The sequence below is a fragment of the Equus caballus genome, chromosome 10, assembly GCF_041296265.1.
Source record: "Equus caballus isolate H_3958 breed thoroughbred chromosome 10, TB-T2T, whole genome shotgun sequence".
In the NCBI taxonomy this organism is placed as follows: domain Eukaryota; kingdom Metazoa; phylum Chordata; class Mammalia; order Perissodactyla; family Equidae; genus Equus; species Equus caballus.
The window spans coordinates 66,533,157-66,544,565 of NC_091693.1; the positions used below are offsets into that span (position 1 = coordinate 66,533,157).

Here is an 11,409-nt window from a genome sequence, read left to right on the forward strand (position 1 = left end):
TCCTTAGTAAGCATGTTTCTTTCCTTTGCTAATATTTCTCCACTTGGTTTAGCCCTGGCCTTGCTCAGGGAGTCTTGATATGTTTTCCCCTGGCTCTCGCCCATGAGGAATGAGGATCCTACACAAATCCTTGAAGTACAGAGAGGGACCTTGGGCCTAGCTTATATTAGGAAGTTTTCTAACTCTGGGGATCTGATCATCTACTGAAAGTTAAACTACTCTTGAGAGCATCTGCACACACAAGTAACCGCCCACCCCATAAGGTTCCTAAGACAAGCCTGTGCTTGGGTCTCTACAGACACTGGTAGGATTTAAAATACCTGTGGCTGCATCTTTGCGATCAGCGTGTGAGATGACACTAATTTTTGTGTGTCAGTTTCCTAGGCTGCTGTAACAAATTACCAGAAACTGGGTGGCTGAAAACGACAGAACCTGAGTCTCCCACAGTCCAGGAGGCCAGTGTGTGAAATCAAGGTGTGGGTTCCTTCAGGAGGCTCTGAGGAAGCATGGCTCCTGGCCTCTCCCCTAGTTCCCTTGGCTGCCTGCAATCCTTGGCATTCCTTGGCCTGTGGCTGCATCACTCCAGTCACCACCTCCCTCGTCACATGGCCTCCCTGTGTCCCTCTGTGTGCCTGTCCCCTCTCCTCTTCTAAGAAGGACATCAGTCATTGGATTTAGGGCCCACCCTTCATCCAGGATGACTTCATCTTAATTACATCTGCAAGGACTCTATTTCCAAATATGGTCACATTCTGAGGTTCCTGGTGGACATGAATTTTGGGGAGAAACTATTCAACCCACGACACTATTATTACTTTTTATAATTAAAAACAATTAGGAGATGATAAAAATAAATTTAAAAAGAAAAAATATCTGTGGCCTACGCAGATGAGGTGCACTTTGGACCCAGCAACTGTCTGGCCGGCCTCTGGGCCAGGTGTGCCAGGGGAGAGCTACAGGAATGAACACAAAGGTTGCCTCCAGGTGGGGGCCTAGGGCAGACCCGGGACGGTGCTCAGGGCACTCCCTACCGATGGTGAGCTGAGCTGAGTGTAGAGATCCGGGAAAGAGTTCAGGTCTTTCTTCTACTTGGAACCGTCCAGCGGCTCCCATGGGTCCTTGGGGCAGATGTGTGGCTTGGTCTAAAAGGTCCTCTGTGAACTGGGCCCTCCCCACTCCAGTGAAATAAACAAAAGATAAAACTTTTGCAAATAAACTTCTGGCTATTATAAGATAATACGGGGTTCCAAGAGCTGCTTCTGTTCTCTTTAGTTAAGTTCTTGGCCTTTCTGGAGCTCTTGATTCTCAGAAGGCTGAGTTCAGCCTGAGCAGGACTTGGTGAAAACTTGTGTTCCTGGGGTAGCCTGGGACCTACACTCTCCCCAGGAAGCTTGGGAACTAGTGCGTGTGCCAAAAAGCATCTCTGCTTCCCAAGCACTTTTTCCCTCAGATGAGAAGCCGGCTTGCCCAGGAGCGCAGCGTGAAGATGGACGCTTTCCAGCGTGTAGAAGAGCTGCAAAGTCAGCTCAACAACGCTGAGCAATCATCTGTCCAGAGGAGCTCCCCACGCGGTAAGGATAGGCCCTGCTCTGGCTAGAGCAGGCTCCCAGGGCCTGGGGCCTGAACTGAAGGAGAATCTCGGGGACTAGTGAAAACAACCCAGGGATTATTGAGTGGGTGCTTCGATGATGTTTGTTTAATGAAGGAATGATACCTGAGTGAATAACTTTAATTCTGATTTGCAGTCAGGACTTGCTACTTTCATTCACTTTGGAGTACTGACATCCTATACCATAAAGTTTCAATAATAACGCCAGTCCCGGGAGTGTGTAATATATCACTTTAAGAACATTGGGTACTTCACAGGATTTTGAAGCATCTTAACGCCTTGGGACATTAATGACCACATTTCTCAGATGTTATTCATAAAGTACATTATGATGCTTGGTCCTAGGGGCTTGAAGGGTCCTATGGAAACAGCAATCAAAATGGCTCTCCAGGCAGTGTAGCCAGCAAGCAGCAGGGAGCAGAGGCCAGACCCAGGATGTCTCTAAACTAGCTTCCTCCCCTATAAGCTGAGGACTAAATAAATTCCAAGTTCTCTTCTAGATTTGACTATTGAAATATCACCAAGTATCAGTAACCATGCCTGGCCTGTTAAGATCAGCCAAGCCTCTTCTTTCCAGTTCTGCTGCGTAGCCTGGTGGTTGAGAGAGTGAGCATTAGAATAAGGCAGCCCAGAGTCCAATCCTGGCTGTCGCTGGTAGCTCTGTGACCTTAGGCAGGTTAATGAGCCTCTCCGTGAAATGGGAATCCCCACCTCAAAGGCATATTCTGAGGATCAAATGAGGTAACGCACGTCTGGCACACAGTACAGAAGCATTGAGTAACTGGGCGGATGTGGGCTACCACACTTCCATACGTGTGCGTTGTACTTTGCGTTTCCTTTTGGCTACTTACCAATGTGAATGAGGGGAGAAAACACAGCCTTTGAGTAGCGGAAAGATCAATTTCAAAGATCAAGGAGACAAAACTCGAGATACTTTGGGTTTACTAAGAGCAGGGCCGGGCTTGCCCTCCTCTGTGCCCCCGCCTGGGCCCCGACAGCAGGGCTGGTATCCCCCGCCTCAGCCGCCCTGTCCAAAGCAGAAGGCCCCCAAGAGCACCTCAGGGCCCTGTTTTGGCCGCTGGCCCTGAGCCGTTCTGTACCTTGCACGGTCCTTCCCACACTCCCTGGGGTTTCTCTGTCTCTCCGTTTCCCCTCTGCCTCCAGCCCCAGCAAGCATCTTTTAGTCCATTTCTGGGTTAATGTGCGCAGTGGAGCTGCCATCCATGTCCTCCAGCACTGTCCATCTACGGAGGCGAACCAGAGTGGCGCATGAGGCAGGGGGAGGAACCCTAACGCCCAGGATTGGGGAGGTGGCAGGAGTGCAAGAGAAGCTGGGAAGCAGAGGCAGAAGTCACTCCTCGGCCTCAGCCCCCATCCGTCCCCCCGCCGCCCCATCTCCCGCAATGCCAGGGGGAGGGTTGCTGAGGACCTCTGCATGTAGACTCAATAGACAGGCGGGACGGGGTCATACCTGTCCATGTGGTGCCGAGCACACCAAGGGGACAGCCAGATGTCACCCATACGATTGGCGTTAGAAGGTAAAAGTCCACTGTTCCCACTCTTTTTGCAGCTGCTGTCCAGCTGAAAGCATGAGGTGACCCAGGTCTCCCCTTTCTGTGGCAGTGGTGGCTGCAGCCTCCCCACATCAGAGGCATCAAAAGCAGAGGCATTAACATGGATTCCCCTAGGATCTTGCAACCCCTGAGAAACTATCATTTGTTCAAGGGCAGTTATTCTCAAAGTGCTTAAGGGAAAAATGAAATTAATTGGCTCACAGACCTGTGAAATGTGCAGAGCTGAACTGGCCTCAGTTAGCTTGATCCTGGTTTGGCATATTTCTCTCTCTGCATCTCTGGGCTCTGAGAATGCTGGGAGCAGAAGGAAGTGGAGCCCCCTGGGAGGCCAGATGGCTGCCACCTCTGGAGCTTCCATCCCCGAACGGCAGGAGTGGGGTGTGGACATGGGACAGTGAAAAAGAATCTCGCTCTACCTGGGCTGGCTCAGGACAAGTGCCTGATTTTGAACAAATCGCTGAAGTCAGAGACTAAGATGCCTGATGGGCGTAGGTCCGGCTCACGCTTCCTCTCCCGGCGCTGAGGATGGGCTCCACTCAATCCCCTCCTCTCTGTGGCAACTGTTTTACATCTTCCTACCCTCTTCGGACCTTCAGACCCTGCCCTTCTCCCCCAACACTTCACCTCCCATTTCCCAGAGCAGTTAAAAGCCCCCAGATGGAAACTCCCTCTATTTCTTGTCCCCAGCCTTCCTACATCTATGCTCAGCTGCTTCTCCTCCCTTCCTGTTAAAATGGAAAAGGTGCCCCTTTTCCCCCCTGCGACAATCCTGAGCACAGGATCCCATGTGCTCCTACCTTCTCAGGGGCCTTCAACTAAGCTTTATCTGCTTCGTCTCCACCCACTCGTATTTCCCACCCATCTATCCTTCTAATGTGTTAACTAAGTGACTTATTGAGCATATAGGTGCCATGATCATAAAGTTCACCATAAAATAAGATTAAAATTAAAATCTATCCAGTTGCTTGAGCCAGAAATCTGGGAGCTGCTCCTTCTCACCCTGCAAATCCAGTTAATTACAGTCCTATTAGTCTGAGTCTCTCTCAGCCTGTCCACTTCTACCCATAATAGTCCAAGTCGCTCATCAGCTCTTTCTCTTTCACTCGGTCATGTGACTCTCAGGTGAAAGACTCCATCCAGGTCTTGACGGCTTCATTCAAAAACTGATGAAGCTGGATTAGATGCCCATTTTAAGCTGCAAAATTTTATGAATTAAATCTAGGCCTGCACATTGCAACCAGAGATATAATTTAACATTTTTAACATCATAGGCCTTACCTCCTGGGCTCGCTGCTCCCTAAATTCTGCTTCCACATCAACCAGATACTTCCAGCAACACCTTTTAAAGACTAACCTTATGGGCAGTAAAATAACAAGAAGGATTCAAAGGCCAAAGACTGTAAGTAATGATAAATTTGATTATATATAAGAAACAATGAAAAACATGAAATCATGGTTTCAGGGTCACTTCAAACTTACATTAAAAAATTATAATAATCAGGGTCTTACGTAGGTGCTTGGGTCTGGTCTGGGTAATAAAAGTCTGGATTTCTCACAAAGGGAATTTGTCCATGAATTGTTGCTGAATCAGTGTGTTTATGGGGACAAGGAGGGTCCAGGTTCTACTACTCTGTCATCTTGCTGACGTCACTCCTCAATAGTAAAATTCTGATGTAGAAACAATTAAGCCCAAAAGCACTTACTCAATTACAATTCAATAAATGTGTGTGGAAGTCAGTAGCAACATCTTGTTGTGTTCTGTCTGAATTTCCTCTTCTTTTCCAATTATTTACAATAATTAACTAACAGCATCAGTTGTTTATCTAAATTCCCAGGCAGAACGGAAATAAGGAGTTGCAGAAGTCATTTAAAAATATATGAGAAATCTACCCTCCAAAGTTGTTCTTGGAATGCAGATTCAGTTGAAGCATAATACATATTTAAAGAATTTTTTAAAAATATTTCAGCTTTTAGTTTATGTAAAACAACATTTACATCCTCCTCCCTTGCCTTCTCTGTATTTGATAAGTGTTGCACTCTCTGCTCCACTGGCTTCCAGAATCCTCTAGAGATTTACATAGCTAATCCTCCCCTCAAGAATGATTGAGGAAAGGATTTAAGCAATCTGTCAGAGAATATGCCATTCTAAGGCTTCTTTCCAAGGTATAATTCTGCAGCTGATGGTCTACTTACTGGACCAAAAGTTTGCTGAAGTATTTCCAAACACGAAGCTAAGGGGCGATACAGAGAGAGGAAACAATCAGGAACCCACCCAACTGAGATCCCTGACCAAATAGGGCCATGTTATTAATGCCCACCATTTGCTTGACCCACCAGCTTCTGTGCAGTCATCATTCACCAAAAGGTGAAATTCTAGCACACGTCTATTTGTTTCTGCAAAAGCCTTTTCCGAAAAGAAGCAAGGTTCAGTTTGTGTGTATGGAATCACAAGGGCTTTTAAGATTCACTCCCTCCCCATTTCACTCCCCCACGTTAATATTCCTACTGTGGGGGAGGTTGGTGATCGCACCTCTTATGGTTGAGAAGGCTTCCTAGTAGCTAAATGCATTAGTAGAGAGACATTATATTTGAGAGACTTAGAAGGGTGAGAGTTAAAGGTTAATTGTTGACCCTACTAATAAATAAGTCCTAATAAATAAAGAAGTGTATTGTGGGCCCATTGGCTTCTTTCCAATATAGAGACCCCAAGCAGAAAGCTGAGGTCCAGGAAAGGCACAAAATTAGTTGGAGCCTCTTCAAATCTATCTAAGGTCTGCCTTCTTAAGCATGGCCTGTGAGACAAGGCAGACAAATACAGGTTGAAGAGGAATTTATACATGGCAGGAATGTAAGAACACCACTGATTTTCTTTAAAAAGTAGCACTGCACTAACACAAATGATAAAATATTAAGGAATTTTTTTTAGATTACTCCAAATGTGGGCTATCTTTTCTTCCTTAGCTTGAAATGGCTTTCTATTGATGGATTCATTCTTGACCCAGTTCCCTTTATGACAAGTGGCAAAATATGTAGAACGCGGCACACTACATGGCCTAACCCAGACTCAACCAATGATCTTGGTCTCATTAGTAACACCGACTTTTAATGATGTCATAACAAGAATTATTCACCGTCTTCTTGAAAAGCTCCAATACCTACTTAATATTATATTGCAGGTACCTATTAAACACACAACAAGGACTGACCATGCCTTCCTACCTAATGTGGCAGAAACTGTTCAACTGTCAGCTTTTCAAGTTCAAACGGCTCCATCCAGGATCCCATTCCGAACTGATTGGTAATCATATTTCCTTTTTCCCAGTGTTACTTCTACGAGCATTTGAATGAATAAAAATGATTCTAAACTCCATTGAACCTTTTATCTGATTTTTATCATCAGTACTATGAAGACAGTGTGGAAAGACTGAGATGATTACATCTGGAATGTCCCAGATGAAGTAGGGGTTGGACCTAGATTTTAACACATAAGAGTTGACATGCATTTCTACAACCAAGGCCTGGCTCTGGTCAACCAGGGGCCTCTCCGTAGGGACTCTAGAGTTACTGATTAGGTGGAACAGCCAGGAGAGAGGGTAGTGCTGCTAAGCAGTATTTACCAACAAGTGAAAAACCGGAGCAGAGATTAATTCACATACACTTCAAAGCACTTATTCCTATTTGTTTCACGTAAGAACATCACCCTCTCTTAACAGTCTTTTTATTCTTCCTACAAATGCCAAAACCCTCTTCAGCCTTTTTTTTTTTAAAGATTTTATTTTTTCCTTTTTCTCCCCAAACCCCCCAGTACATAGTTGTATATTCTTCGTTGTGGGTCCTTCTAGTTGTAGCATGTGGGATGCTGCCTCAGCGTGGTTTGATGAGCAGTGCCATGTCCGTGCCCAGGATTCGAACCAACGAAACACTGGGCCGCCTGCAGCGGAGCGCACAGACTTAACCACTCGGCCACGGGGCCACCCCCCCTCTTCAGCCTTTTGTAAAGTCCTAATCCAAGTCTTTCTGTTCAGACAAGAAAATCTGTCTTGGGTAAATGAATAAATAAATAAATGAATGGAACAGAACAGACCAGAGAAACATATTTACCTACATAAATTTATACATGATATGTATAGCTCCCTATATCTGCCATCCTGTATTCTTGAGAGCCCACTATTGCTCACCAGCCAATCCTCCCATACTTCAATCTCTTATTATAGTTAATAGTTCTTTGTATTAAGCTTTCCCTGTTTCATTACCATGTGGTTTCTCTCTCTTAATTGGCCCATTACCAATATAGAACTGACACCGGTAGTGGAGTGGTTCTGGGGACAGACCCACAAAGATGGGATTTGGGGGTTTGTTTGGTTGTACCCCAGGCTGGAACACAGTGCTGAGCTCCTTGCCAGTAGGAAATGGAATGCTAGTAATTCTCTGCATGTAGCAGCATGACAATTAACCAAGCTATCACCTGTGGTAGACGGATGAAGTACCTGCTGAAGCATGTGCCTTGGGAGCCTAAATGCTATGACAATGACGTGGCAGTAGTGATGACCATAAAGACTGTGGTGCGGGAGGGAGTTTTCTGAATGCACTTCCGTACTTACGGAGAAAATGAGAAGCTCAGGTCCTTTAATTCTCAGCTCAAATCATGGTCTGAGAACCGGAGAACTTTCACAGAGCCTTTAAAAAATCTGTTTCTTGTAGTCAGAAGGATAATACTGCTAAAAATCAAGCAAAAATCTTAATTATGCAGAATGCTAAATTACAGTAACAATTGAATTCACAATCTCATCATTTCTCACTGCTGTTGAGATGGGCTCTCTCATTTCAGTGGTGATGATACAATCCCAGAGTAGCAGAAGCCAACTTCCAAAGACAACGTGGGTACATCTATTATGAAGGGCAGCAGGGATGTATCAGGAGTCAGAATGCCCTGACACACACATCTTTGGTGGTCGATATATCCTCATGAATGAAATCATATGGGCAGCCAAATGGAATACTGCTTGATTCATATAACAGGAAAAACTCTGGTAACCAAAACCTGACTTGAGTCAGCACAGTGGAGAGTCACTGCCTCTCACCCAGATTCCAGACCGAAGTCAATTCACAGACCAGGGCCCCTTAACCACAGGGAAGGCTAGAACCACTGGAGGAAGGCCCCTACACCACTGCTGCAGGTACATACCACAAATCTTCCTTCATTTTCCTAAGGGATCTGTAATCATTTGCTAGAGTGACTGTTCACGAGGACCCACCTAGACATAAACTTGGGCATACACAGCAGCATCCATGGAAATGGTATACAATAGACTTAGCTTGCTTGGGCACGCCTGAAAGGCACAAGTGGCTTCCTTGAACCTGTGGCTCAGATGCTTTCAACACCAACAGTTGCCTCCACTTCCTCAATCCATACTACGAGCCTGGGGTGTTTCTAACAACTAGCTGGCTAAGAAACAAAAAAATCAAGCCTGGTTTATAGATAGGTTTGCATGATATGTTGATTCCACTCAAAAGTGGACAGCTGCAGCATGATGTCCCACTCAGGGGTGACCCTGAAGGGTAGTGGTGAAAGAAAACCCTCCCTGTGAGCAGAATTTCAAGTAATACATTTGGTTGTCTGCTGTGTCTGAACTGAGAGATGGCCAGCGGTACAGACCCACACTAGTTTATGAGCTGTGGCTAATGGTTTGGCTGGATAGTCGGGAAGTTGGAAGAAACAGGATTGAAAGGTTGGTCTCAGACTGGCACACACTGTGAAGATATTTGTGTCCCATGTCAACGCCCACCGAAGGGCATCCACAGCAGAGGAGGCTCTTATCAGTCCAGTGGACAAAATAATGCACAGTTGATGTCTGTCAGCCTCATTTCCCAGCTACCCCAGTGCTTGCTCAAGGGGCCCATGAACAATGTGGCCGTGGTGGCAGAGCTAGAGGATATGCACAGGCTCAACAATGTGGACTTCCGCTTACCAAGGCTGACATACACTACTAAGTGTCTAATCTGTCAAGAACTGAGACCAATACTGAGGGCTGCAATACAGCATCAATCCCACGGGTAAAAGCCATCCGCCTGGTGGCAGTTTGCTTACATTGGACCTCTTCCATCATAGAGGAGAGATTTGACTTTCACTAGAATAGACACACATTCTGGATAGGGATTGCCTTCCTGTCCATAAAGCCTCTGCCAGCATTACCACCTGATCCATGTACTCACAAAATGCCTTATCCACCATCATGGCATTTCCTATAGCATTTCTTCTAATCAAGGAATCAAATTTACAATAAAGGAAATCCTGCAGTGAGCTCATGCCCCTGAAATTAACGTACCACAACACACAGAAGTGGCTGGTCTAATTGAAAGGTGGAATAGTTCACCTAATACTCAGTTACAAGTCGGGAGACACCACCCTGAAGGGATGGAGTTATCTTAGTGGACGTGGCACACGCTTTGAGCCAGAGCATATGAGTCCAGGAATCATGAGATGATAGTGGGAGTGGCTCTGCTCATCATACTTCTCATCACTGAAACCTCGAGCTGTGCTGCTTTGGAGGTCTTGGTTCTCAAGGGGTACTTCAAGCAGGGACACAACAATGGGTCTACTGATAGAAGATCTGAGATGAGACTGCCACTGGGCCATCTTGGGATTCTTATGCCACTACACCCATAGACTGCAAAAGGTATTAGTCTACTGGCTGGAATGATCAATCCTGATTACAAAGGGGAGATTGTATTGCTGGTACACAGAGGCGGCAAGAACTCTGTCTGGAACACAGGATTCTCTGGGGGCCTGAGTACTTCCAAACCTAATAGCAAAGGTCGAAGAAAAACTACAGCAACCAAAACAGGTAGGACAATTGGACTCAGACCCTTCAGTAATGATTATTTGGGTCATCCCACCAGGTAAAGAACCCTGACGAGTTGAGATTCTGACTGAAGGCAAAAAAATATTGAATAAGTAGTGGAAAGTCATAAATTTACAGAATCTAGGGCTTTAAGCTTCAGATCTACCCATTGTTGCCTGCTCTGTCCATTATTATAGTTAAAATGGCGCTGGACTGTATGAAGGGTCACTGCTAGGGGGTATGACGTTTTGTCAGAAGATACTAGAGGCATTTCTTTTCCTGGTTCTGGACAAACCTCCACAGGGCCCAGCTCTAGCAGTACACACAGCCTAGCAGTGGAGTGTCACTGGTGTGGCACCTCCTTGGATGACTTCAGATTGCCATTGGTGTCACATCTCCCCATGGATAGCTCCCCTGGCACCATCCTAGATAGATTTACATCTACCACAAACTTTATCCCAAGAGCCCGGTTGTAACCTAATGATTTGTGGAATTCAGGTTGAGGAAGAGCAGATGGCGGCCACTTCCTATACAGTTATCTGCTGCTTAACATTTAACATTTAATAAAGGACATCTTTTAGGCAGAAGGTAAATACCAGTAGCGACAGATACCTACACAAAGTGATGGAGAACAGAGGAAATGATAACATGGGTGAATACATGACTTTTTATCTAAAAAAACTATCTTCAACCCCATTCTTATCAAAATAACAATTTGTCTCTAGCAACGTTTTAGGGAGTCTTGAAGCTTGGCAGTTTAATAATTTATGAAACCTGACCGTGTGTAAGGCTAATATGAAAACAAAAGTTCACGATTCCTAAGGTAAAATCATTAAGTCCACTCTTCTGGGTTTTAAGGCTTATAGGGGAGTATTTATTCTCTCTTCTTAGTCCAAGTTTTGAGATTTAATATAATTTTTCCCCAAACGTGGACTAACAAGCAGATTTCACATACCAGCATGTGGCTTGGTACTAGATATTTATCCCAAGTACTCTAAACAGAAGCCCAATTTTACTTTACATGCAATCTGAACTAAAAAGGCAGAAAGTCACAAATAAGCTTTCCGATATATAACAGATGGTATTCTCATAAATTCTTTACTTGGTAAACTAGAGCATAAGTGGATGATTTCTATTGATTTGTGGAAGATCAACTTGCATGTCACTCCCACAGGCACAGGAAGTCCTCCCTCCAAGGCTCATTTCTAACACTCTCTTCTGCACTGATGACTACGTCCCTTAGTTACTATCTGCCGGTCTTGGGTAGCAATAAAAATTGAGTAACAACTCACCCCCAAACAGACTGATAAGGTAAATCCACCTTATTAAATTTTATAATCAAAATATTAAAACAAACTTCAGTTAATAAAAAAGAGCAGATTAA

General features: G+C 45.0%; 1 protein-coding gene across 4 annotated transcripts in view; it reads left to right on the forward strand.

The window, feature by feature from the left end:
- The window catches only part of LOC102147786 (uncharacterized), a 165,451-nt gene extending 158,898 nt beyond the window's left edge, over positions 1 to 6,553 (forward strand). For all 4 annotated transcript variants that reach the window (XM_023650884.2, XM_023650885.2, XM_070225344.1 and 1 more), the window contains 3 exons: positions 1,451 to 1,571; positions 4,455 to 4,582; positions 6,360 to 6,553. In XM_023650884.2, coding sequence (XP_023506652.2) covers positions 1,451 to 1,571; positions 4,455 to 4,582; positions 6,360 to 6,485 — 375 coding nt within the window. In that variant the 3' untranslated portion in view covers positions 6,486 to 6,553. The remainder of the gene's footprint in view (positions 1 to 1,450; positions 1,572 to 4,454; positions 4,583 to 6,359) is intronic.
- The last annotated feature ends 4,856 nt before the right edge of the window (positions 6,554 to 11,409 follow it).